At 57.1% G+C, this 27,527-nt stretch overlaps 1 protein-coding gene across 1 annotated transcript in view; it reads right to left on the reverse strand.

Annotated features, from left to right (window-relative positions):
• Window positions 1–25,777, reverse strand: part of CRISPLD2 (cysteine rich secretory protein LCCL domain containing 2) — a 60,733-nt gene extending 34,956 nt beyond the window's left edge. The window contains exons 1-5 of the mRNA XM_032853838.1: window positions 25,710–25,777; window positions 10,703–11,015; window positions 5,620–5,738; window positions 3,027–3,159; window positions 2,421–2,536 (exon numbers count right to left, since the gene is read on the reverse strand). Coding sequence (XP_032709729.1) covers window positions 2,421–2,536; window positions 3,027–3,159; window positions 5,620–5,738; window positions 10,703–10,942 — 608 coding nt within the window. The 5' untranslated portion in view covers window positions 10,943–11,015; window positions 25,710–25,777. The remainder of the gene's footprint in view (window positions 1–2,420; window positions 2,537–3,026; window positions 3,160–5,619; window positions 5,739–10,702; window positions 11,016–25,709) is intronic.
• Between the last annotated feature and the right edge of the window lie 1,750 nt (window positions 25,778–27,527).

The following is a 27,527-nucleotide window of genomic DNA, read 5'->3' on the forward strand; positions in this document are numbered from 1 at the left end:
CAGATGTCACTGACACCGTCCACTTCCGTCTAAAGTTCCTGGCCATGAAAATGGAGGCTGGTCAGGGCCTGGTTCTCCAGGGACCAGGTAACAGGTGTGGAGCGGTGTCCCTAAGCCCCTCTCCCAGAGCCTGGGCCTCTGGCAGCACAAGCTGGAGCCATGCATGACGGGGGACCAGTCTTTGTGATTCCTTCTAGAAACTTCCTTCAGGGTTGACCTGGTGGGCTATTCAGGAAGGTGATCCAGAGCCCTACTGATAAGCCAAGCCTGGCCCGGGTGTCCCCCAGCCTCCCTCCACTGAGCAGTCCAGAGCGACTCCCCAAGTGGGACCCCTGCCCTGCCTGCCATGTGACCCCACCGCTGCCCTCAGGCCTGACCCTCTGTCTCCTTCTCTGTAACAGGGGCCACGGCAGGAGGTTGTGCAGTGACAGAGTGATGGCATGGAGGCCCTCAGCCCAGGGCCCTGCTCACGGTGAAGGCCGCGTGTTCCGTGAGTGCTTGCTAAATCAACAGGCCTGTCAGGCGGCATTTCTGACAGCTTCCCAGGGAGGTCCGGGGGCCCCCGCTGGTGCTGGGAGGTGAGGCGCCTGGCTCAGCGTCCTGCACGGCCAGGGGCTCAGACTCTTGGCTACACAGCTGTCAAAATGGCCCACTGGACAGAAAACACTATGCATTAATCTCCAACGCATGGCGCTGAGCAGGAGACACAGGGCAAGAAAGGACATACGTGTCTGGTCCATTCTCATGAGGGTCCAAAGCGGACACCGACCAGTGCAGAGGGATGTCAATGGTGGTAGTTACAGGGGTACACATGTGTCACACGGACTCAGTGTGTGTCTCCCCACCGCCCACTAATTGCCACGTTGAAGCCCTAACCCCCAGATGGCTGTGTGTGGAGACGGGGCATCCCAGGAGGTGAGTGAGGGAAACGAGGTCACAGGATAAGGCTCCAATCCACCAGGATCAGTGTCCCTAAGAGAGGGGACACTGGGGAGCCCCACTCTCTCCCTTGCTCCCTCTCTGTGCACACACAGAAGAATGGCCACGTGACGACACAGGGAGGAAGGGAATCACCAGCACCCAGAGGCACGCCCTGTCTCCACCTGGGACGCATGGCCTCTGGCCCCTGGTCATGGCCACGCAGGCTGGCTGGCCCACGCAGACACGTGTGGGGTTCATCGAGCCGCACACTTGAGACATGGGTACGATCCCTACGTTATTCTGTTTTTCAAGAAGACAGCTGGGCGCTAAGAAAGGCAGATTCTGTTTCTGATAGAATCTTCAGGTGTATTTCTTTTTTTAATATAAAGAGTCGAATCGAAATATCCATCACGCCCCACTGGCCACTCTGCTGGGGACCCCGCCACAGGGGGCCAGTTTCTGCTCTTCCACTGGGCTGGCATTCCCCTTCCCACCAGCAGTGACCTAATCCACCTGCCCTCACACGGGCCTGTGGGCTGCTGAGACATGGCCAGACGCGCGACAGACAATCTACTTTCCTCCCGACCTCAGCGATTCCCCCACATCCCACCTCCTCACGGCCTCTCCTCACCCAAAACAAATGAGTGAGGTCATCCTCTTTTCATTCAGTCCCTGAGCAAATATGCTAGGAGGGCATCCTGTGTGCAGGGCCAGCGCAAGGGCGGAAGCCAGCCCTGTGGCTGGTGTGCAAACCACAGGCTATACACGGGGAGGGCAATGCTGTGAGAAGTGGTATATTATTTGATGAGCAAAGGAGGTAAGTCAATAGAGGGACATCCACTGATGACATCAGGTTGCTCTGAGGAAAAAGGGGGCTAAGACACAGGCTCAGTGTGGTCTTTTCTAGAAGGGAAAATATAAAAATGCAAAAACTAGGTTTAGCGTGAATACATTTCCCAGAGTGATATCTGCTGCGTATTTTCATCCCACTGGCTATGGCACACCCCACGGTTGGCCAGCCAACAGCTACTCCAGCTTCTGATTTGCTCTGGGAGTCCCAGAAGATGACTTGCAAAGCCAACTGGGCAATTTCATTCACTGAAGCCAATTAGGGGAGTCTCCGCCTCCCCCACCATCGCCCGTCTGTGAGTGGTCTAGTTCTGGTCAATGACAGAAGGAGAAAGTGGGCCAGGGCTGAGAAAGACCTAAGAGAAAGCCCTTTACTACCATTCTTGTCCCTTTAGTTTGGGAAGATGTGATGCACGGTGCTCTGCAGCCATCTTGGAACCATGAGGACAGGCTAGTACAGCAGGGAAATAGAAAGAGCTTGAGTCCTCATGGACACTGCTAAGCTTTTAAGCTTAACTGGATGCACCGATCTCTAGATGTCTTGTTATGCAAACTAATGAAGAGACCTCACCATTTAGTCCAACTTCCCTTGGGTCCTCCATGGCTGGACAACGCATCCCAACCCAGACAACCATGTTACTTGTTCTTACTTTGGAGAGTAATTGCAGACGAGGTAGACCGCATTCTCCCAAACATCTCCCCAAACGTTCATCCTCTGGCAGGTGTTCACAGCACAGCCAATCTTGTTGGTGGCGGCCCAGACTATCTGAAAAGATGACAGCCACGTGTCAGAACCCCAGACAAGGCAGAACAGGGCAACCTAGTCTGCCCTGGATCTCCAGGGTGCTGGCCCTAAAAGGGTGTATGTTGTGAAGGGGTTGATGGACCAGAGTTTTTCCCTAATCCCTGAAGATCCATATGTTTGTTAAACACACACACACGCGCGCACACACACACACACACACACATGCACATGCACACACACCCCAAAGAGAAACAAATCACACACAAGGAAAATGTGCCAACGACAGAGGACTGCCACACACGTTTCTAGCGCTTACTCCCAGTTTCCACACTTGTGTCACAAATGCACACTAGGCCCAGCAGCCGGACTTTAAGGAACACCAAATTAAAGGGAAACATTATGGTAATGACAGAGTGGAGTCTTCCAACTGGGGAGCAGGTCTGCAGGGCCAGGTGAGTGACGGGGTCTGCGGGTGCTGGGCTGAGGTTGCAGCGAGGGCCTCGGGGCTTACCTGTGTGTAGTGGGTGCACATGGGCCCGGAGCACCTCTCCGGACACCAGGGGTTGCACTCATGGGGGTAGGGGTAGGTGTAGTCCTTCACCTCGTCATACCAGGACTGTACGTGGAAGCCGGGAGAGCGGTACCTGCGGGGCAGACCAGCTGGTTACGTCCCGGCCACCACCCACCCAAGACTGAGACCACGGCTCACAGCACAGCCGTCCACAGTGCAGGCTAGAGGACAGGGCTGCTGTGGGTGAACGGCCCCAAATCCTGTCCAGCACCTGCTGTAAGTGCCTAGATCCCAAACTTACAAGGAGCCCCCTTGGCATTCCCAAAGTGCCTGGGTTCCAGGAGAGTCCCTGGGAGGCCCACAGGCCAACTATGTGTGCAGGAAACATTTGCCTGGCCCCCAACAAGTCACTATTTATATTACAATTATGTATTTATGCCCACAAACCCGGTATTTCCCAGGTGTGATTCTTTAAAACAACTTGATTGACGGACTTGAGCCCCTTTCAAGTCAATGCAGAGAAAAACGGCAAGTAAGTAGCCATCCGGGTAATGCACAGACAGAACACCAGGGAAGATCTAAAAGGGGCAAAACCAGCCGGTGATGGGGGACAGGGCACACGGGAGAGCCTAGAGGCTAACGTCTCCATATCGTCGTGGCTGGCTGCATTCCTCACCTGCTGGGGAGCAGGGGGAAGACCCAAGGACTCAGATACAAGGTCGAAAATAAATAATAGAAATAGAACTAAACAGAAGATACAGAAACCTGCAGAGAGGCAGAGCTCTGAGATCACATGGGCAAACCCTTTCCAGAACTTTCTATTTCAAGTCTAATCCCCTGAGCCCTCCCTTTCCCCCACGCTGGTCATCACCATGGGTGGCCATGGCCCCTCACTCGGCCCCACCCACCCAGGTTGGCATCGTTGCTTTCTTCTCGGGAAAGAAAACAAACTGGACACAGATCCCCAGTCAGCGGCCCCAGCACATGTAAACAAAGCGGTTTCGATAAAGAGAGAAGACACAAGGGGTCTGGCCATGTCTGAGAGCACTGTGGTGAGGCGGGCAGTTAGAGGTCTTGTAACAATTACTGTCACAGCCCAGAGCGCCTGGCGGTGGTCAGTGACGTAGTCGGGGCTGGCTTGGGGAAGGACGCTGGCGGCCACACAGCCACGGAGCCACAGGGCTGCATGGGGACACCCATGCCCGCCCGTGTCCCCGGAGTGCCATGGCCAGGCTGCTACGGGGGCCCGGAGAATGAGGGGGTCTCTTGGGGAAAGCAGGTCGGCACTGTGGATCCCGCAGGGGCAAGATCTTTGTGTCCTCTGCACCATCCGTCCCAGCACTAAGCCTGACACAGCCACCGCAGGACCGGCTCCAAGAACGGAGAGGCTAACTTTCTGCCTATCGGCTTGACGGCCTGAAGGCAGCCTTGACCAGGATCAGCAGGACGGCCACGGAACAGAAGACGGGTCTGATCGTGTATGAGAAGGAGGGAAAGAATTCAAGGCTGTCCTGGCCACCATTACCACGATGAAAAAATATGCGGCCCACAGCCAGAGGCTACACAGGAGTCCAGGAATATTCCGGCTGCCGAGCCAGGCCAGTGGAATGATGGGTTTTCTCCCTGTAGACGTTTTCTTTTCATGCCACCGGAAGACTGATTTTATAAAAAGCAGAATTCAGCAGGAGACCAAAAATAATAATAATTAAATAATAACAGTGTTGATTCCCTTCTGCCAGGTTCCATCTGGACCCCTCGCGACACTGGCTCAAGTTCTGTTCCAGAAAGACACTGACCTAAAGGAAGTGGACGGCTCACAGCCGCACGGAACCCAGGCGCTTACAGGGCTGGGGAATGTCTGGGCCGCGAGTCGGGCAACCTGTACTTCAAGTCCTGTCCAAATTTTCAGCAATGCAGCAAAGCACAAGTGGGCTTGAGCCCCTGGCCAGCCCTGGGTCCACCCCCGGAGGACCCGTGTCCACACCATGTTGTCTGGTCGGTTGGCAAGTTTGCACCGAGCAAAGGCCCATTCGCCTAGTCCCCTGAGGAAACCAGCCCTCGGCCGGGTGGGTGCTCAGGAGGGCGCCTCTTAGAGGCCATGTTCAAGGGCCTCCTCTGGGCCAGAGGGCCTCGGTGGTAACGGGGAGCCTCCCCGAGGCTGGACAAGGAGGGTGAGGTGAGGGACAGCTGCTCACCGGGTAGAACCTGGTTGGGCCTGGAGAAGGAGCAGAACCCAGACACGGGGGGCAGAGAAGATACCCTGACCCAGCACAGCAAGGCCAACATTCCAGTGTCCCCCCAACCCTGCTGCAACGGGCTCGGGAATCCTTTCAAGGCGGTAGAATGGGGCCCCCAAGCTGGAAGGCCCGAGCCCGGGGGTCAGTGTCTGGAGCCAATGAGCAGGCTCGCGTCCGTTTTGCAACTACTCAGAAGCGCCCTTGAGCACCGAGCCTGTTCACCCACACGTAAATGGCTCAGGGGGTCCTGCAGACTTAACCGTGGCCATGGAGGGCGAGCACCCAGCCCAGCACACGGCAGGTGCCCACAGAGGCGGCTGGTTCACACGTAAGGGGGGGACCGCGACGGCTCTTACCTGCCCCAGTGGACCGCCAGGTTCTGCCCGATGGACACCAGCAGACTGGTGGGCCCGTGCTCCCAGATGCACTCGTGAGCCCAGGCCGCCGCTGACCGCTCCAGCTCCTCGTCCCAAGTCTGCAGGGAGAGCAGACACAGCCCCGCCAGAGTCAAGGAAGAGCATAAGGGCCAAACCTGCAGCCACGCACCCCCCTCGTGGGCCCTGCGTGGAGCCCGGGCCAGGGCTCTGTTCCTGGACACTGGGTGCCATGCAGGGCTTGGATGGCTTCCTGACCCGACCAGCGGGAAGGGGCAGGGCCGCAAGGATCTCAGGGGAGCCCGGCCCATGGCCATCCACACAGCTACTGCTCCGGGCTCCCGCTTGCCCGTGAGACGGGCAAGCCCATCCCGTGGCCTCTGCCTCCTCATCCATGAAATGGGAAGATGCCTGAGTCCCGCTGATGGGGGTGGCCTCGGCACAGCCCTGCGAATGTGCTTCACACCACAGAACTGTAGGCTTAAAAGTCGTCAAAAGAGTGAATTTTATGATTTATGCATTTTACTGTTCTTAAAAAAAAGGGGGGAGCAAAAAATGCTTTGGCCTCGGCCCATCCGGCTCTCCTGCGGCACAGCCCACCCTGAATGAGGGCGGGGTGAGGCATGGGGGCAAGGGTAGGGTCTGGGCCAGAGGATCTGAAACAGGCTGCGCCACCCGGCCTGCCTCCCAGCTGGCCCGGGGACGCACATAGCTCCCCGGGAAGGAACACAGTGAACAAAGCAGCGGGGTCACTGCTCTTCTGTGGCAGGACAGACGCCAAGCGGCCCTCTGGCCAGCTGCTGTCCCGCCTCCTCCCGGTCATCAGGCAGATGCCCCAGCTCGCAGGCAGGCCAGCAACTGCTGTTCCCTCTCGGGAGAGCCCCAGCCCTGCACACACAGTAGGTGCTCACAGAAGGACAGGCAGGGTCCCGGGACGTAGCCAGGAATGGGAGACTGACAGCGCTGGCTGTGGCCCCCAGGATGGCATGTCGTGAAGTCGAGCGCCTCCCCACCTCCACCTCTTTCCAGCCTCAACGCCGGAGACTCCAGAACGTCCAGGGCTGAGGCCTGGCCTAGGGCATACGCCTCTGCGGACTAGTTCAGACCCTGGACACAACCCCCCCTTCGGTTGCACGGGACCTCCCAGGTCCATTCTGACGTCAGACTCCACTCTTGCCGACAGTGCCCCGCCCCCCCGCCGCCATCGTGCCCACCAGGCACTGTGTCTCTTCTGCCTGGGATCCTTCTCCCAAGCCCGGGACAGCCTGCAATGCAGAGGGGACAGGCCTGCCTTCTGCTGGGTGCTTCTCCTGCTGCTCCCTTTATGTACCCGATCCAAGCCCCCACTCCCATCCTGAGACCCCACGGTATCCCGTGACATTGGATTTCCACCTTCCCGTCTTCCAGACTTGTGGCTCACCCCCTTCCAAACCAACTACCTAGACCAACTTGGTGACTCCATCTCCAAGCAAGGAGCCGATGGTCCATGATGGAACAGACAGCATCTGCTTCGAGGGGAGGGCGGTGGGGTGGGGGGAGCACCAAGATCCCTCTGGCCGTGGCTAGCCAAGGCCCTTCCCAAAGTCCAGGGAGGCAGGGCAGACCCCGTGCAGGCACTGACCCCACCCCAAGGCCCACTGGCTTCTCAGAAGTTCAATGTTTATTCTGATCAACGTGAACCTTGTGTGCCTTTGGTCTGCGTCCATAACGTTTTCTACAGCTCAGCGGGAAGGGCGGTAGGGAGGGCCCTGGCAGATCTCTGGGGGCTAAGGGCTTCTGAAATTCTGGCTGGAGACAGAGGACACAGCCCAACAAGGACATAGCTCTCTCCCCTCCCTGCATTCAAGGCCTCCTTCCTGGCCTGCCCTTCACCTCCCAACCTCCTCTCTGCTCCAGCTGAGCCCGTCACATAGAAAGACCACAGAGAGGCACAGGTGAGCATTCTCTGCCCCCCAGAGGGACGACTGAGGGAAGAAGGAGGGAAAGACCTGGGCAGTGGGGGGGCACTGGTGAGAGTGTTTGTGTGAGGGGAGCCTATCCCCGGGGCCAGGCTCTGCCGGTTGCTGGCTGTGTGACCATAGACAAGTGGTTTCACATCTCTGAGCCTGATTCCCCATCTAGGCTAACGATGGTGCCAGAACAGGATTTGGAGGCAAGCTGAATGAGAGGCCTCAAGCTCCCAGACAAGGTGCAGGGCAGCTCTCAACAAACTGTATTTTGATATTAAGGAAATTAACTTCCTTGAGCACCTACTATGTGCCAGGGGCAGGGTTAAGCCCTGTCCCTGAACACCTGCCACTTGCCAGAGAATATTATTAGCACCACTTTCTTATTTACTTCTTGGAATAAGCCCCTGAGGTATGTTATATTTTCCCATTGTTGCAGACAAAAACAAAAACAAAAAACCACACACACACACAAAACTCCTTGAGGCTAAGAGAGGTTAGGCAACTTGCCTAAGGTCACACAGCAGGAAGTTAGAACTTTAACAACCCAGCTTGATCTGGCTGCCAAGTTGTTCTCGGCTTGCTCTGCATGCCTTCACCACGTGCCGTTCCCACTTCGCTAAAATAACAAGTTACTAAAATAGTCACAGCAACAATGTAGTTAACATTTACTTAGTACTTATGCATTATCTCATCCGCTCCTCCAAACAATGCTATGAGAAAGGTGCTTTTATTGTCCCCATCGTGCAGGTGAGGAGACATTAACACAGAGAGGCCAACTAATCTGCCTGAAGTCACACAGCGACCAAGTAGCAGCTCCCCTAAACCCAGGCAGGCTGGCTTCAGAGCCTGTCCACTTATAAAAACTCAAAATAGGGTGTCTTAACTCTTTGGAATTTTAAAATCCACCTTAGGGCTAAAGCGATTTCAAAGGACCCAACTGAAGCCCCAGCAGACGGGGCTGAGCAAGGAGCTGGATTTTCAAGACACTTTCTCAAATGAGTGCTCCTTGTTTGGGGGGAGATGCGAGCAGATGGGCAGGCCGGGGATGGAGGGGTTGGGCCTCAGGCTACCTCCCCCGCCTCCGCCTCCGGGCCTCTGCTCAGAGGCGGCCCCAACAACACTCACCAACACTCAGCCTCCCTGACACACAGGCCATTGAGACGTAAGGACCCAGATCCCAGCTCCAATCCCGAAATAACACAAAATAAACCAACAGGAAAATGTGGCAGGCTCGTTCCAGGCTGCCCATGTGAGCCCTGCTCCCTGCAACGAACCTCCCATACAGGCCCCAGGACAAGCACAGAGCAGAGACGAGAAGATCAGCCTGTTCCTGATAGGAGGTGGGGAGCAGCCAGGATCCTGGGGCGTTTGGGACTCAGTTAAGCTCCAAGCCAAGGAAAATCCCCTGCTCCAAGGCGGGCACCATATAGGGCCTTGGGGTGGCAGGGGGCCAGGAGGAAGGCCCATCTGTCCGGAGAGGTAGAAAGTGTCCTTCTCCCCTGCCCACCCTCCGGGGACCAAGCCAGACCACCAGGTCCACGGAAGGATGGGGAAAGAGTCCACACCCAAAGTCGCGAAGAATTCGAAGAATTCGACTCTAATTCTCTACACCTTTAACCCTAAAAAGGCCTGCACCGGCTGTTGACGCATCAGTATTGTGAACGGGTGCCCACTCTTCCCCCTAAGATGAGAGTGAGCGCCTGGGCGACATTCCTCAGGGAAGAAAGAAATGGTTTCGTAACGAGTTCCCAAAGGACAGCCCTGCTCCAAGGGTGTCTGCCCAGAAGGGCAAGCCTTTCATCTGTGGTATAGATGGTGACAGGACACCTCGTGAGGGTACAGACAGCGACAGTGAGGGGCTGCCAGGCACAAGGGAGGGTCCCTGATCACAAGCACCCCTGCCTCGGAGCACAGGGCAGCATGAAAGGGGACAGTGGAGTCCAGAGGAGGGAGAGGAGCTGGGTCTTGGGTGAGGCTCATTTATGATGGGATAAGGCACAAGGTGGGGACAGGACTCCTGGGGGAGGGAGGGCCTGACGGCATCTTCGGGGAATACCCAGTGGCCTCTCGGAACAGATGAGCTCGAGATCGAAGGTTTTGAGCTCCAGCCAGAGCATGTGGGCTCCATCCTGGGCACAGAGGGCCCTGGGGCTCCCGAGCTGGAGACACATTTCCCAAAGGTCGGGAAGGGAACAGGAGGCAGGGCTCAGGGTAGGCCATCGGGGGACAACGTGGGAGGTGATAAGCCCCAGGGCAGACCAAGGTGTTGGGGGGACAGGCTGGCCAGAAGGAAGTGGGCAGTGGCAGTAGGGGTGCCAAGGTTCAAACTGGGCACGGGATGATGGCTGTGGCCTGGGTCCTGTAGTCCGTTCTGCCACTACCAGTTCTGACCTCGGGCCTCAGTTTCCTAGTCTATAAAATGGGAGAAAAGCAGCAGGTGCATCATAGGGCTGGGAGGACAGGAAGCGCTGCTGGCAGAAACAGACAGGGGTGTGTGGAGGCAGGGCCAGAGGCGTGGACTTGGAGGGCCAGCTGCCCTTTGGCTCCTTACGCATGGGATTTCCCCAGGCGGCTCACGGGAGACCCTCCACTGTCCCCCCTCTCTGCCAGCCCTTTGTTGACAGACACCCCAACTCTCGGGGACTCGACCTTGCTGCTGCTCAGACAGAGGAAGGCGGCAAAATGGGCCTGATGAAGACCAAGGTGCTCAGTGACTACGGTGACCTTGGCCCCTGGTGGGAGCTCTGGTGCAGGGCATTTTACCACGTGATGTCATCAAACCGTCCCGGAACCACGAGAAGGGGATTCTCAAAGTGGAGGCCGTGGACACCTCCAGGTCACACAGCAAGGAGGCAGCAGAGCTGCGAATGGACTCGCCAAAGCCCAGCGCACAGACCTTCCACTCCGCCTTGAAAAGAGGCCAGGGGAGAGCCAAGGGCGGGGCCCTGGGCTGGGCTCCTCGGCACGGGGAACTCACGAGTGCCGTTGTGGTGTCAGGAACAGAGGCAGGGGACCCTCTCTTGCCAGGAGGCCCTGAGCCCACCACACCCTGCCCCTGGAGACAAAAGCAGATGGACCCCAGCCCCCCCCCCCGCCCCGGGAGCACCTGCACTTACCATGTACTCCATGTTGGAGGCGGGGGGGTACACCTGGCCCCTGAGTTTGTTGTGAAGCATGAGGATCTCCTCCCTGTCCGACCTGGGGATGGCCCTCCGGACCCGGGAGTGCGGCTTGTCCTGCTGGTATTTGCTGAGCAGCTTCTCCAACTGAGTGATGTTGGGCAGGAAAACGCCTTGGGCTCCGCAGACCAGGAGCACCAGCCCCAAGGGGACGACTCTGTTCAGGACACAGCTCATGGTGCCACGCAGGCCACGAGGACGGGGGTGACAAGCAGGCTGGGCTCCGAGGCAGCGCCGGGGCGTGGGAGCTCTGAGGGAAGCAGAGGTAGCGGGGAAAGAGGTCGGTCAGTATCAAACCAGCTCCAGCCTGGGCTTGACCCGTGAACAGCCATCCCTCCCCCACTCTGCACACACGCAAACCGAGGCTCGCAGAAGCTCGGTGACCGAGGTCCCCCAGCCACGAGGGATGTGGCTGCCCTGGCTCCTCACGCCCCAGACGGTCCCAGAGGGTCCGAGAAGCCAGCGCAGGCTTGACGGAGTGTGCTTATTCACACGTCTCGCTCGGCTTGCCACCGTGGCAGAGTCCGTCAGGCACGGGACCTTCACTGGGCACTGAGCCTCACCTCGGGGAGCTCCCACCCAGGCTGGGGCGAGAGCCCAGGGAAACCACAGCCCCTGCCCCCCGCCCCAGCCCCCCACTGCAGGGCAGTGCCGGCCACGGGCAGCACGAGGAGCTGGGGGAAGAGGCTGCGGAAGCCCACCGGGGGGGCTGACCCGTCTGGGACACCGAGGGGTCCCGTCCTCCCATCAAGGCTTCTCCGCGCTTCCCCCACATGAGCCGTGACCAGTTCTCATGGGCTGAGCTGGCTGGGTTTGTAAGACACCGGCCAGCAGAGGCATCGTCAGGGGCAGGACGCGGAGGGGCAGGGAGGGACGAGTGCGAGGCTGAGCGTGCAGCCAGGCAGCCACGGCAATGGGGCAGTTGCCACTCTGACCCTGGAAACTCTCCAGGGTCCTGACCCAGCCGTGCTTTGGACAAAAATAGCCACCACCCAGCAGGGACGCCCAGCATTCTCCTGACTGGGTGAGACGCAGCCCCCCTCCAGGGGAGTTCCCTCTGGGACAGCGCCTCGGGGATGGGACGGCACAGAAGGATGTTTGCGTGCTCGCCTGCCCCACAGGGACTCAAACCAGTAACGCAGACCCCTGGGGTCCCGACCTCGCTCCAGGATGAGTCGCACCGCCATATATGAGCATTTCCCAGCCGCAGAAGGCCAGGCTGGCACAGATGCTGAGACACTGACACTGGATTGCCCTCTGTGACGCGGGGAGAGCAGAGACCACCGTCAGGGAGCAGCTGCCGGGCGTCACCACCGCACAGGGTCCACGGCAGCTAGAGGGCTAGGGCACCCCCAAAGGCATGAAACGGAATCGCTCCGAGGACTCGACTGTGAGTGAACCAGACTCAAGCCTGGGTGGGGGTTCGATCTCTGGCGGGCACCATTCAAACAGCTCTCCTGGGGGACAGGTAAATAGACGGTGGGCAGTCGGATGGAGTATTACACAGCAGAGAAAAAGGAACAACTTTGAGCCATGTGAGCATCAGCATGACCAAGTCCCAAATCCAAGGTTGGGTCAGAAGAGTAAACTGGAGAAAATGATGGCAGGTATTATTTACACCAACTTTAAAACCCACAGACTATATTTTGTGTAACTTATGGGTGTACATGAATATAGACATACATGCATCTCTGTGTATTATATGTGCATATTTTACACATATACACACATACATGTGTCTGTCTGTGTGAACATATGTGTACGTGGGGCGTGTATGTGTTTATGTAGTAAAACCACACCTGAACCAGGCCAGGTTCGCGGTGCCGGCTGATTCCAGGGTGAGGGAAAGGGAACTGAGAAGGAGAATGTGAGGACCCTCCTTTTGATCTTTCACGTATTATTTGTATTTTTAAAATGTCAAGCAAAGAAGGCAAACTGTCCACCTCTGTTCACTTTAGGGGGACAGACTGTGTTGGGAGAACTGCAAAGCGCTACCCTAAGGCAAGGGCTGCAGGGGTGGGCCACGGCAGGAAGCCCATGCTATCCTTTGGACAGCTCTGGTTTTTAAAAATATCAATAATAGAAGAAAACAAAATCCCAAAGCATGAAGAGACAAGGAAGCAACTGCTGGTCCCAAGGGCACCCTTCCAGCGAGTGAGACCTTACTCCAAAAGACAAGACAAATGGCCTTCACCATGCACTTGACAGTAGGCTACTTGTCTGCAAGGCCCCACAGAGAATTTGTAAAGCCGCGGGGACAGACATGTGCTGGGTCTCTCAGCTCACAGCATCGGGAAGCACGCCCCGTGCACCCCGGGTTCTGAGAGTGGTCTGGCCTGGCCAGAGCTCAGAGGGCCTGGGGGTCCTCACAGGGGAGGAGCCAGGCCCAGATTGTCCCACTCCTGCTAAGTCTAGGCTTCGCGACACCACGAAGGCTTCAGCAGAACCATGAGGACGAGGGGGCTGGCAGCTCTCCTCCCGGGACCCTGCACGGTGCTGCTCGGGACTGAGCTGTGACCCGCCCCCCCAGATTCACAGGCTGGGATCCTGACTCCCAGCACCTCCGAGCATGACTATATTTGGAGAGAGAGCTTTTAAAGAGATCATTACATAAAACTGAGGTCATTAGGTGGACCCTGGTCCAGTCCGACGGCTGTCATCCTAAGAGCGGGGGCTGGGGCACAGACACCCCCAGAGGGAGGGCCGTGTGAGGACACAGGGAGAAGGCAGTGTCCACAGGCAGAGAACAGAGGCCTCAGGGGACAGCCGCCCTGCCCACAGAGGGGGCTTGGGCCTCCAGAAGTATGAGAAAATACTGGATAAACAGAACTATGGACCCAATTCCCCACTGGCCACTGTGGGGAAGGGGCAGTGGGGGGCACGGGAAATCAGGAGGCCTAGGTCCACTTCGCTGGGGCGTCGCCAGCACCCTGGGCCTGAGCAGCCCCTCCAGCTTCTGCCGCTCCAAGAGTTCAACCAGAACTTAGGGCCTAAACCCTTCAGCCCCTTTCAAATTAAATTAAAATTAAAACCCATTCTTCAAATGAGACACGTGTGAAGTCCGGGGCTGTGTGGGGCTTCCCAGGGACAAGTACAGACCCCGACCGACTGGGGAGGCTGACGCTGAGGGAGACCTACTGTGCGCCGGTCCCTGGATTTCTCCTCTCACCCACCGATGATTCGGAGGCTCGGGCTATACTGCTTCCGTTTTACAGAGGAGACTGAGGCCTCTGCCATGTCCAGAAGGCCCGAATTCGTACAGCTGGTGAGCAGAAACCGAGCGCTGGGACACAGCCTGTGCTGTCCCAGGGCCCTTTCCTTACGCTGCCCTGCCTCCCCGAGAGTGGGCTTCCTGAAGGAGAGCCCAGCCACAGCCTGTGGGGAAAGGGACCCAGTGGCAGCGCGCCAACCTCTGGGACAGACAGTGGTTCCTGGCGGTGAGAAGACACCCGTGTGTCACCCCCAGGGGACTGAAACCTTACATCATGGTGACCTTTCACCGAGAGATGCCTCCATCCCCGGGCCTGGCACACATCCAGCCTCTCTGGGTCTCTCTCAGAGCTGACCTCTGACCCCTGACACCGACATGCCAAGGTCTTGTGAGAAGGTACCCAATGTCAGGCCACCAGGGAGGTGGGGAGGGGAGTGGGGCTTTCGGGCCCCAGGGCCCACGGCGAGACCCCAGGCTGGCTAACAAAAGCCACAGAACATCAGATTCCTACAGCACTGCCCAGAGCTCACAAATACACCTGGAGCGTGCCAGGGAGGTGGTGATTTCCAACCCTGTTTTACAGAAAAGAAAACTGAGTCCAGGACACGCTGCCTGGTGCGGCTGAGGCCGTGTGGCCAGTTAGAGGAGGCGCCGAGATGCGAAATGGGTTTCTGCAGCCCCCCTGCCCCGTGCCAGGGCTCTGTGGCCTGGGAAGGGATCAGCAGACACCCGTCTCCTCAGGGTCACCTCCCGGGCAAGGCCGCCCCCAAACGTGCCTCTCGGGAGCAAGGGAGAGAAAGGGGGCGTGCCTGGGGCACGCTGGTCAGGCCGCAGGGCCCTGCCTGTGTTTGGAAGATTCTGCCGGGAAGATGGATCTCGGCGCTGCGTATGCCGGCCGGCAGCTCCGAGCTGTGCCAGAGCTCTTCCCTCCTGCACATGCTGTTCCCATAGCTCATCCCACCGCCTTGTCCTGCCCCCTCCCTGCCCCGGGCCAGCCCGATGGATTCTGGCTCTTCCAGCTACGACCCCGCTCCAGGGTCACGGCTGAATCACACCGCACCGTCCCAGCCCCCACCCGCCCCAGACCCGTCGGGCTCGTTCTCCACCGAATGGCCCACACCCGACACGTCGGTGTCCGGTAAATATTTAAGAAATGAATGTGTAGTCGCGTCCTCCCGAGGAGGTTGGGAGAGCCGAGCAAGGACGCCACACGGTGCGGGCCTGCCCAGAACGACCTAGAACGTTGGCTGAGTCAACGCGTGATGCAGCCCCTTGCTGGCTGCGTGGCGTGTCCCTGCTCGGGGCCCCTGGGGCCACGTCTGTAAGGTAGCCGGGAATCACAGGGCTCGTCTGACCTCGGCGATTCAGGGGTGAACAAGACAGGCAGGTCTGCGGACGAGCTCCGGCGCCAGGAAGCTTCTGGAAAGCAGCGTCCTTTCACCTGAGGCCCGGTTAGAGCATGAGTGTGGGTGCTTTGTAAGTGTTCGCTATTCTAAGGAGGATGGCGATGCTACATGTGCCCTGGAGGCACTGTGTGAAGAAGCTTCTAGAAGGCCGGGATTAATGATGTGGAGTCTCTCTTCATGACGTTATCTCAGAGCCCCACCTCTGCTTTGACACAAAAACTTAATTTTTAAACAGCATATTAAACGTCTCATGCATGTGGGGGTTAAAAACTGTGCCCTAAATTCGAAACACGCTTTCCTCAGGACCTGTCTTGAGCCATGACCACTTTCTCCCAGATTTCTGGGGAAGCAGATTCCAAGACGTCACGAACCAGGTCTGGAGTCTGGCTGGCTCAGTCAGTAGAGCGTGCGACTCTTGATCTCGGGGTTGTGAGTGCGGGCCCCACGTCGGGCATGCCGAAACTTTAAAAAAATTACAACAATAAGGGGTGCCTGGGTGGCTCAGTGGGTTAAAGCCTCTGCCTTTGGCTCAGGTCACGATCTCAGGATCCTGGGATCGAGCCCTGCATCGGGCTCTCCGGTCAGCGGGGAGCCTGCTTCCCCCTCTGTCTCTGCCTGTCTCTGCCTACTTGTGATCTATCAAATGAATGAATAAAATCTTTTAAAAAATTACAACAATAAAAATGAACCAGGTCTGGGGCATTCGTGTGGACTCTCTGGCCAGGAACTGCCCGTACATATGTTCATGGTCCACTCCCATCAATGACAATGACCCAGTTCATGTGCCGTGACTGCCGACATGCTCCTGCCGGAGCTGAGTCTCAGCTGAACCGAGAAGCAGCGGGAGCCCTAGCGCTCGCTGTCACTGTCACGCCTGCTCCTACCATCTGCCTCTCCCGCTGGACCGCGGGCTTCCTCGGCGCTGGAACCCATGTACGCTGGCAAATGTCTGAACACTGACAGTCCAGAAAGTAAAAATCACCCTGGTATGTGGCGTCTGTCCGTTCCTCCGGCACAAATACTCCCACGGTGGCCTATTTCAAGCAACCCAGGGGAGATCCCTGACCACTGGATTTCTGGAAAGACGTGAGATGGCCATTGCTGTGCGGTCTTTCCGCCGCAGGGGACGGACACCATCCCCTCATGGGACCGAGATAAGAGTGAAGTGCCGTAAAAGGTCAGAACGGGGTGAGGTCAGAATTTCGTGACCCCCGTTGTAAAGAGGACTTAGTTAACTGTAAGTTCCCGTGATTTGGTGTTTACGGATGGTCGCGTGTAATGGGCTCCCAACCTGAGTATTTAACAAAGCGCACCGAGCCGGTGCCAGCCCGCGGCTGGCGGGCCCTGGCCGTGTCCCGCTTCATACCCGGTGAGTGTTAGCTGCTCCACAACCATGTTTCACGGGCACCACAGCCCGCCGCTCCGGGGTGCGTGTGCGGACCTGTGGGCCCCGAAGTGGGTCCTCCGCCCCCACGGTCCACAGGCTGACAGGGTCAAGGCCGTTACGGGCCCTGTCCTACCAGTGAGGGAACGGAGGTTCCAGACAGAGAAGCAACCTGCCCACGTTCACACAGAATGTCTGCGAGGGCAGATGCACCGTTACGCTCTGGCCTGAGGTGCAGCTCCCCGAAACTCAGGGCAGCGCTCCCTCCCGCCTGTGTCATCCGGGCTCATTTAGGAACATGCCCGTCCCAGGTGACAGCAGCTAAGCCGAAAGGCCAAGGGTGCCCCGCACTCGGCTCTTCCCGGGAGCACAGAGGAGAACTCAAAATGCTGGTGAGGCCAAGGGCAGATCACAGTCATACCCACAAACCACCCCACATTCCCGGAATGAAGCTGTGGCTGGGAGTGGGGAGGAGGGACACCCCAGCATGTCTGGGGCAGATCCCGGGACTGGCCAGAACATCCAGGGATGAACATCTGGGAGAACACCAGACCCCGGGGCGTGGGGGTGTCTCCCCTCCTCCATGGGAGCCCGTTTTCCTTAAACTCTTCCCCACGGGATTAGGGCTGCACACAGCAGGGGGCAGGCCCTTATCCTTCCCTGAAGCCTCCCCACCCCCAGTCCTGGGTTGTCCACAACCGAAGACAGATGGCTGACAAGAGCCTACAGGAAACCCATCTGATTTCTTTTTTTTTTTTTTTTTGTAAGATTTTATTTATTTATTTGAGAGAGAGAGAGAGAGAGAGAGCATGAGAAGAGAGAGGTCAGCAGGAGAAGCAGATTCCCCACTGAGCAGAGAGCCGATGCGGGGCTTGATCTGGGGTCTCCAGGATCATGACCCGAGCTGAAGGCAGTCGCCTAACTAACTGAGCCACCCAGGCGCCCTGATTTTTAAAGACTATTTATTACAGACAGAGAGAGAGCAAGAGTGTGAGCATGAGTGGGGGGAGGGGCAGAGGGGGAAGCAAGCTTCCCGCTGAGCAGGGAGCCCGACGCGGGGCTTGATCCCAGGACCCGGGGATCATGACCTGAGCCGAAGGCAGACATTTAACCGACTGAGCCACCCAGGCGCCCCTTGATTTTTTTAAAAAGATTTTCCTTATTTATTTACTTACTTGAGGGAGAGAAGAAGAGTGGGGGAGGGGGAGAGGGAGAGGGAGAAAGAGAGAATCTCAAGCAGACTCCACCCTGAGCATGGGGCCCAACGCAGGGCTCAAACTCACGACCTTGAGATCATGCCCTGGGCCAAAATCAAGAGTCAGACATTCCTCTGACTGAGCCATCCAGGTGCCCCAAGATTTCTTAAATAGTACACGGAGAATATACAAAATCCTGGGCAAAAGGAGATTGAGAGCTCACTTTGCAAAAGAAAAAAAAGAATGAAAAACCAGGTGTGTTCAATATAAACCAAGATAGTCAATAAGAAAAGTCATTTTAAAGTGACGGGACAATAAATTAATATATTCTCAGAATACCCAGGACCCCACTCAGGGGACCCCTTGCCTGCCTTCTGGCCCAGGTGTAGATGTTCAGCAAAGCTTCAGATAAACGTGAGGAAACCATGGGGTCCCAGGGACAAGCAGTCCAGAACGGCCCCGGGGCCGCGAGGGAAAGCGTGGGCGTCTGGTCAGACCCAGCTCGAATCACGTCTCCACCAGGTAGCCCCATGCTGTCCAGAAGGCTCCTCAGCCACTGATTTCCCAGTTCCTCGAGGCGACAGTGAGGCCCTGAATTGCTCGCAGGGATAAAGAAGATGGGGAGAGAATCAGTGGTTCCAGGGCGGTCTGCTCACGCTTTCCTTCCTCTTGGGTAAATTCAGCAGCTCAGATCCTCTCTGCTCGGGGCTACGGGGCTGGCCGGACCCGCAACGGGCTCCCGCCTGAAATGCCTGATTCATGGTATCGGGTGGTATCTGTAAGGGTGAGTCACGGCCCCTGGCTCTGAACCAGGCTCTAAGACGCACAGCTCAAGAATCCTACAGCACCAGGCTATGGAATTTCCACACCGCTGTGCAGACGGAAATCCCATGGCAAGTCCTCACAGGGCCATGGAGTCCTTCCCAAGTACAAGCAAGACAATCTGCCCTCGGGAGAGGGAGGAGACATCACAGTGACCAGACAAAGGCAGAAGGCATGAGAAAACTGCCCGGAGAATGGGATGGTAACTCTCGGCAGAGGAAGGGACAGGGACCGCTCTGGGTGGCGTGGACAGCAAGGTCTCGCTCAAGTCTCCAGGAAGGGGAACTCCAGACTGCACGAACCACAGGGTCAAAGGCTCGGGGATGGTCCCCTCTTGGCTTGACGGGGCCAGGCACAAAGCTGTGCAGCTGGGGGGAAATGAGGAGGGCAGGGCCCGGTGGCCAGGAGCCTGGAAGCACCGTGAGTCCTGCTTTTACTCCAAATGCAAAGAGGAACATCAGCGGGGGGGAGGGGAGGGGTACAGCCCACGGTGACAGGGTCTCACTTACGCTTTAAAAGCCGGTCAGCATAGAATGACCCAGGCAGAGCTCACACACTGAACAGAAGAAGCCGCACTCCGTTCTGTTTATGTCAAGTTCAAAACCAGGCAAAACCAACCTATGCCTTTACAAGTCGGGAAACGGTTCCCGCTGGGGGCGGGGCCGTGGAAGGGGCGGGGTGGGGGCATTTGGGGAAAAGCCACAGACCAGGGCACCAGTGAGTGAGTGTTCCCTCCTCTCTGGTATGTGAAACGTTAATAATTTTTTTTTAAAGTCTGAAATTGCTCTGTCTTCTAAGAACGGATCAAGGGAAGCTCGAGAGGCACAAGAACACCAGCTGCAGGAAAGGACCCTGGGGGGCTGCACCGCCTCCCCACCAGGCTCGGGCCGAGGCAAGTCCTGGGGCTCAGACTGCAGCCCGGATGAAGCCCCATGGCCGGCGGGGGCCTCCCACTTGGACCAGACACCGCCTCTCCCAGACAGGGCCCAGTTCATCCCACGTCTGAGAGGGCACTTTGTGCGGCGATGCCAAGGCTGAAAATACCTTCACGGCCAGCGGAGCCCGAGCCTTGAAGGTTCACGGGAATAAACAGGGTTTCCAGCCGCCGGGCGCTTCCCCCGGAGAGAACAGACCGGCTGTGTTGGAGCTGGTTTGGGGCAGGAGAGAGAGAGGGGACGGCAGCGGACGGGATACAGACACACGGCTGTGTTTTCAGCCCTGCTGAGGGAACCGCTCATTGTTGGGGCGGGGGGCGTCTGGGGTTCCCAAACAGATTTACCTGGGAAGCTCCCAGGCACACGTGGGCAGTGAATGTGCTCAGAAGGAAGGTGCTAGACGTGCTCAGGCCCCAGAGCGATGAGTGCCAACAAAGCATTCTTCTGGAAGAAAAGCCAGGACGCTACCAACAGCCTGTCACGGGCCTCTCCACCCTGCACGGAGGTGGCCATCCTAGCCCCGCGGCTCTTACTCCTGTCTGGCCGTGTGACGTCTCTTGGGTCACACCAGGCCCTGTATCCAGAACCTTCCACACAACTTCACATCCACCCCCACTAGCCAGCCGTCTCCACCCCATCCCGGTGCCGGGGCCCCAGGGCAAGCCTTCATCAGCTGCACAGTCCCGTTCAGGCCTGCGCCGGAACATGCCGGAAGCCTTGTTAAAACACAGATTGCCGGCCTCCCCCACAAAGCTTCTGATGCAGGAAAGCCGGGACGGGGCCTGAGAATCTGCATTCCTCACAAGCTCCCAGACATTGCTGCGCCCCACCCCCGGAGAGGGAACCCCATTTTGACAACCATGGCCCCAGATTATAACAGTCTCAACCTCATGCCCCACCCGAATCCAGCACTTCCCAAACTGCCACCCTCGGCACACCTACTGCCCCTGCCCCCGGCCTGTTACCTCCACTAGTCCGTACCATGTACTTTTATAGGTGACCCACATTGAGGGTGCAGAGAAATGGCCTTGGAAAAGGTAATTTTCCGTCATTACCATTTGCAAAGGACATGATCACTTCTGCCTCGAACGGAAGGCAGGAGTAAAACTTCACACATTGAAAACAGAACAAAGTGAGAGCGTGCCAGCTGGCCACGGATGCCGGCCACGGATGACAGCCACGGATGCCGGCCACGGGCTTCTATGCCAAGGGTGCTCTGTCTTTGCTGTAAAGGGGGAACATGGTGTGGGACAGGCGCTGGGCCCAGGTAGCACCACCTGCATTCGCCTTGACTTAGAAGGACATCCCCTGATCAGGCACCTTTGGGGCCGCATCCATGCCCAGGCTTGGTCATCTCGGGGACCAGTGGGGATGGCTTCCCACACTTTGGGGAACACTGCTCATTTCACAGTAATCTGTTCTCAAGTGTAAGCCCCACAGCCCGTGGCAGGAAATCCAGACCCGCGGGGCGCCGTGGTGGCTCCACTGGTTAAGCGTCTGACTCTTGATTTCAGCTCAGGTCATGATCTCAGGGTCGTGAGATGGAGCCCTGCGACGGGCTCTGCACCGGGTACAGAGCCTGCCTGGGATTCTGTCACTCCCTCTGCCTCTACACCGAGCCCCCTGAACCCCCTCCTCCTCACATACCCACTCACTCTCCCTAAAAAAGAAATAAAAGAAAATCCAAACTCGCCCCACCCGCGGGGCAGACCCTCACCACTCAGGGTCTGATGCTCAGACTCCAGCTGTGTGGAACCCCTTGTCATTTTCCTCAGGGGGGCCAGGCCCCTCCCCGTCTCCGGACCTTTGTACACACATGGTCCCTCCGCTTGGGGTGCTCTCTAGCACCTTTCCTTGCCTCTGCTCTGGAAGGATTTCTCAGCCTCTCACCAAGTCGGTCCTGGCAGGTGCCATCCACCTCCCATCCAGCTCCCAAGCCGGGAGAGATCAGAGTGGGTTTTTTCCAATCCGAAAGAACTTTAGGACAGGCTCCATTCCAGGACCATTTGACTGCGAATGAAATGGAAGCTCTCTTCTTTTTCCTGCTGGAATACTGCCCTTCTGCCCTCACAATGGGACACAGTTCAGAAATCTGGGTTGAAAATGTGGGATTTCACAATTTATAATATTTTTTAAACGATGGTCCAGAAGTTGCATGATCCGCATTTATGAATTTCTTTTTCCCCGGAACCTGTGGTTTTGGTCTAAGCTGACACAGCACTTGAGACAATCAGAGAAGATAAATGTCCCTGAGGCTGAACCACAAGAAACCGTCTGTCCTCACAGCCTTGACAAGGTGGGGGGGCGGGGGGCAGCTGTCCACAAACAGCCACAGCCATGCAGTTTGAGGCATAATGCCTCAGACGGGGTTCTCTGCCAGTTGCTGCCGTGACCCTGGGGGGACTGTCAACACCTCCCCCAGAGCACCCAGATTTCCCTGCATTCACCGTGGAGGGCTTTGATCGATTCCACAATGAGATGAGCTGAGTCTGTGTTTCTTCAAGAACGAAGCCAAGAAGGGAGAACACGATTTCCTCCACAAGTTAACCCTCAAGTGACCGTGTGACTTGGCAGTTCCACGTCTAGGTGCAGACCCCAAACAGCGGCAAACAGCTGTTCCAACAAAGACGTGTCCACGCATGTCCACAGCAATGTGGTTCACAACAGCCAAAAGGTGGAAACAACCCAGACATCCGTCGCTGGAAGGACGGATCAACGAAATGTGGTCCGGTCCCGCACAGGAATATTACTCGGCCACGAAAAGGAACAGCACCGACACCACTACAGTGAGGATGGGCTCTGAGAGCATCACACTGAGCGCAAGACACAGTCACCACAGCCGCGTATCACATCATTCCATGTATATGAGATTTCCGGAATAAGTGAATCTAGAGAAAGCAGACTGGTGGTCGCCGGGGGCTGGGGAGGGGAGAACAGGTAATAGTGCTATGGAGTGTCCCTTGGAGGTGATGGAACCAGACAGGGGTGGTGGGGGCACACTGCTGGGAACGTGCTCATTGCCGCAGCAGCCTACACTTTAAAATGGTTAAAATGGGAAATTTTGTACTTATGTGTATTTTACCACATGAAAATACTTTTTTTAAGGAAAGAAAGAAGAAAAAAGGTTATGGCCGGTCCTACCACCAACCACCACCCAGATCTGCCCTACCCTTCTTGTTCCAGAACACAGCGTGCCTCACCGAGGACTTGAGGAGAGGCTCGGGGTCCCCGTCCCAAGAAGGGCTAAGCAGCTACTCAGCTCCATTAACTGAAGATAAAATGAAATGATGCCAGTGTTGTATTTTCCCTTCTTGACAAGCCATCAGCCTCTTTGAGTGATGCTGGGTTTGCACATCTGGGACTCATCAAAAACCAGTGAATTTACAAAAAAAAAAAAAAAAAAGGCCTCCTAAGCCTCCTAGGTCTGGAGCAAGCAGACACAGAGGCACCTCCCATACGTAGTAAATTAACACTGGTGACAGTGCAGAGAAATGTTCCAGTTCCCACAAGGCCAAAGGGGTCAGTCAGCATTTGAGAGTCCCGCCTCTAAAAGGCCAGTTTTCAAATGCAACCTACAAAAAGCCAGATACCCAACGAGGAGTCTTGGAGGGAGGGATGAAGTGTGGGACTTCCGGAGGCCTCTCGCGCTTCTGCCAAGGGTCTGGGCCCTCCCCTGCCAAGCCAGCTCTCCTCTCCACTTCAGAGGGAGGGGCTCTGGGAGCCGGTGCTGCTCTGGGTCCCAGAGCGAGGCTGTCCGCACGTTGACACGGGTACCTGTCCACCAAGTAGAGTCCCAGCCCTGGGTCAAGTCATCCCCTCGAGGCCCACCCCTAAGTCGGGCAGGGATCCAGATCCCACGTAGCAGGAGACGCCCTGACCTCACGGCCGGTTCTGCAAGCAGCTGACCAGTGGGCAAACAGCTTCTTCCAGAGTCTGGGGTGGGACCCGTCTTGGAGGGCCGCTCTGCACCCTGGCTGTGTCATGTCGCCTACGTGCCTTCATCACTCCGAGACTCAATCCCCTCCTTGTAAAAAGGAAGAGGGTCCAGGGTCCACCCCCTAAAGGAGTCCGAGAGAGTGTCTGTGTAGATCCTGGGCGCACCTGGCTCATTCTGAGCGTCAGGTAACTTCAGCTCCTGGTGTGACTATAAATGTCACTATTCCCACTCCTACGTCATAAGAAACTCCGGAAAAAATCAAAATCACCTGCTTTCTCCTCCCCAGGTGCATAGGGTTGGGAACATGGGGGCTTGGGCTTAACTCTGCTGATGGATTTTCCTGGAAGCCCTCTCAGACAACACCACATTTGGTGTGACGTTCGGGGCCAGACGTGGAGTTACTGGTTGCCCGGAGAACTTTTTTTTTTTTTTAATATTATGTTAGTCACCATAGAGTACATCATTAGTTTTTGATGTCGTGTTCCATGATTCATTATTTGTGTATAACATCCCATGCTCATTACAACACGTGCCGTCCTTAATACCCATCACCCAGCTACCCCATCCCCCTCCCAGCAGAGAACTGTCTTAGAGGAGGCGGGACCCAGCAGCTGAGAGCACAGGGTTTGCAAGCAGCCAGACCTGGAGGTGACAGCATGGCACATCAGCTAGGGGGCCTTTTGCATGGTCTTTACCTCTCTGAGCCTCGGTTTGCTCATCTGTGAAATGGGGGTCAAGAGGCCGCCTGCCCAGGTATGTGGCAGGGAAGAGAATGCAGGGAAGTGGCATGGCCTCACACCTGCCTCCCACCGGCAATACAGCTCCCACACCTTCTGCTCCTCCTTCCCATGTGGAAACAGCCAGATCAGAGGCAGAAGCAGAAAATCAGGGGCACAAAACACAGAGCACCTTAGAAGGCCCCCCTCTCAGTCTATTTGGAGAAGAGAGCATGCCCTTCATCTCATTCTGCTGGACCCTGGGCTCTCACCTGGCAGATTAAGGCCCTAGATGACCCTACTGGGGAAGGCAGGGTCACCTGGTTCTGCCAGAACATGGCACCCAAACGCTCAGGGTGGAAATTTACAAACCCACTTTGCCAGGCAAGCTGGGCATTTGCACAGGCTCCCAGCTGCTTCTCCCAACCGGAGCAGCAGCTCACCTTTTGGCTCAAAGATGCCCAGGTGAAGTTAGACTTCAATAAGCAGGCACGAGCTAAGCCTTTTCTGACTCGTCCACTGGCTGAGTCCTGGGCAAGGGAGGCTCCAGGTCCGCACCACACAAGGGGCTCTCCCTGGCTCTGTCCATCTAGGGCAGCTGGTCTCCCCGGGACGGCAGAGCCAACTCCTCAGCTTCCAGCACCATTCTTCCCCCATGAGGAGTGTATGCAGATGTCCACTCCGGCTGGACAGACCCAGCATGCGCTCCCAAGCCTGCAGGAACTCTGGCATGCCCCACACCTGGACATGGAGCTCTGGAAGCAGAGAGAACTGGGCTGCAGCCCTGGCTCTAGCTGGACAACTCACTCCCGCTCTCTGGCCCTCAGTATCTTCATCTGAAATATGGGAAGAGAAAGGCTACCTTGCACAGGTTTGTTGCAAATAAAATCATAAAGGGGCGTAGCCCAGTAAACCTTAGCCGAATGCTAAGGTGTACCCTTAGGATCACCCTGGCCGTCCACACGTGGAGAGACACATTCAACCCCTCGCCACATTCGCGCCGTCAGTTTTCCATTTATTGACGCCCACTGTGTACACAGGAATGCAACAGATGCTAGCGAACTGCAGAAGGGAGGTCAGGGTACCCAGGCTCAAGGAGCAGGATCCTGCAGTCACACCGGCTTTGAGTCCCAGCTCCCTTGCTCCCTGGCTGTAAGGTCATATAGAGCAAGTGGCTTGGTCTCGCTGAGCCTCAGTTTCTCCACAGGGAGCGCGCCCAGCATAGTGCCTGTGCACAGGGAGCCCCAGGAGATGGTATCTGCTCGGGTTCATTCAGGTCCTCCGAGGTTAGCGGAGTGAACCGCAGCCTAGAGAGGAGAGGAAGGGAAGTCACTTACCTCCGCGCGCCTCTCCAATCACCACCGCGCCGGCGTCTCTCCCGGGTCGTGCAGCGGCAGCAGCGCGCACAGGGCGGACACGGTCGGCACAGCGGGCCGGCACAGCGGGTCAGCACAGCGGACACCGTCCACAGCGGGTGGGTCGCGGGCTCCGCACACCGGGCAGCGGAGGGATGCAGTGGATGGAGGGGCCCCGCGCGCAGCCTCTTATAGCACCTCCGCGCCCCGCCCCCCCCGAGGCCGGCGGCGCTGATAGGGCGGCGGAAATGTAGCCCCGCCCCCCACCCCTCCCGCGGGCGCCGGGGATCCCGGCGGGCGGAGGGCTGGACCAGAGCGTCCCTAGATCTGGGCTTGAGAAGAGGACGCGCTCCGCTTCCTCGCCAGGACCCTGGAACTATCCTTTCCACCGAGCGCTTGCAGTGCGCCCGGCGACGTGCCAAGCACTTTCCACCGGGGGTTTGCAAATTTACCAAATCCCATCTCTCTCTACCTCAAATGGAAAGTGCGACTAGGGAAGTGACCTCGCGGGACTGTAGCAAATAAAACCGGGAAGGGTGTGGGTTCTGTAAACTGTGGCACAGAATACACACGTGCTCTATTTACTCCCATCCTCTGCACGGTGGTATAAAACCCCGCTCGTCTCACACGCATACACACTCACACACACACACACACACACACATGCACACACACATACACGCATTCCCAATGTGCCAACGACAAAACCATGCTACAGCCTAGGCGCTTGCCCTCCACCATCCCCATAAACGTCCAAAGGAATCTGCTCTGGGGTAAGTGATCCCATTTCACAGATCAGTCACCTGAGGCCTGGAGAACAAAGTGTCGCCAGTCCCACAGCCGGGGGAGCAGCAACCTTAATCTAGCTACATTTTGCCCACAGGCATTTAACATCCTTAATCTGCACAAGTAAATATGAATCAATTTAGAGCCAGAAAGCACTGTCTTTGAAACACGTAAACCTAAGGCGCTTGCTGGCAAGCGAAGAAAGCAAGGCTGGGGGGAGTGAAGGACTAGAGGAGAGTGTGGACCCACTGCGTGAGGACAAGGGCAGGAGGACCCCGCCCGTCCTCACGGGGCGCGTCCCTGCATAAAGACCGGGAATCATGTCTTGCTCCTTCCGCACTCTCCGACCGGGTCACTCGGCACCAGTCCCTGCACTCTGCAGTGCGGGCAGGGCCCCTCTGGGAGCTCAAGCATGGGGGCATCCAGAAGGGTCAGAGCACATGGGGAAGCAGACCGAGAGCGAGTGGGCGGGGCCTGCGTGGCTCAGGTTCAGAAAGTCCAAACGCTTGCCAGGGTTTTTGGTGCAGCTCAAATGCCAATAAAAAGTGACCCGGCCACCGTCTGTTCTCTCTGTCCCTTCCCTTTCCTACTCCTCCTTTTGAAGCATCGTGCCAGCTCCACATTCATGTGGTACTTATTAAACGCCTACTGTGTGCCAGGCTCTGTTGCAAGCACTGGCGTATCCAGCGGTGAGCAAACCCGGCTGGAACAAGTTCCCCACTGACAAAGGACAAACCCAAAGGGAGAAGAGAGGCTCCTCGGGCAGCAGGCCTCACAAGCATTACCCCGGCAACTCCCCCCCAACCCCCACCCACACCCCCAGGCTGGTGATGTTATCATCAGGACACTGGGCATGCAGTGCAAACAGTTTCCAGAAACCACACGGCTCCCGAGAGGAGGGCCTGGGGTTTGAACTCATGTTCTCGTTCACTTGGCTGCTGCTGCCTGTGCACCGACAAACTTTGGGTACAGGGGAGTGGAAGAAACTGGGTCCCCGCCCTAGCGGAGAGGAAG

Source organism: Lontra canadensis, unplaced genomic scaffold, assembly GCF_010015895.1.
Source record: "Lontra canadensis isolate GAN:19392208 unplaced genomic scaffold, GSC_riverotter_1.0 scaffold8, whole genome shotgun sequence".
NCBI lineage: Eukaryota > Metazoa > Chordata > Mammalia > Carnivora > Mustelidae > Lontra > Lontra canadensis.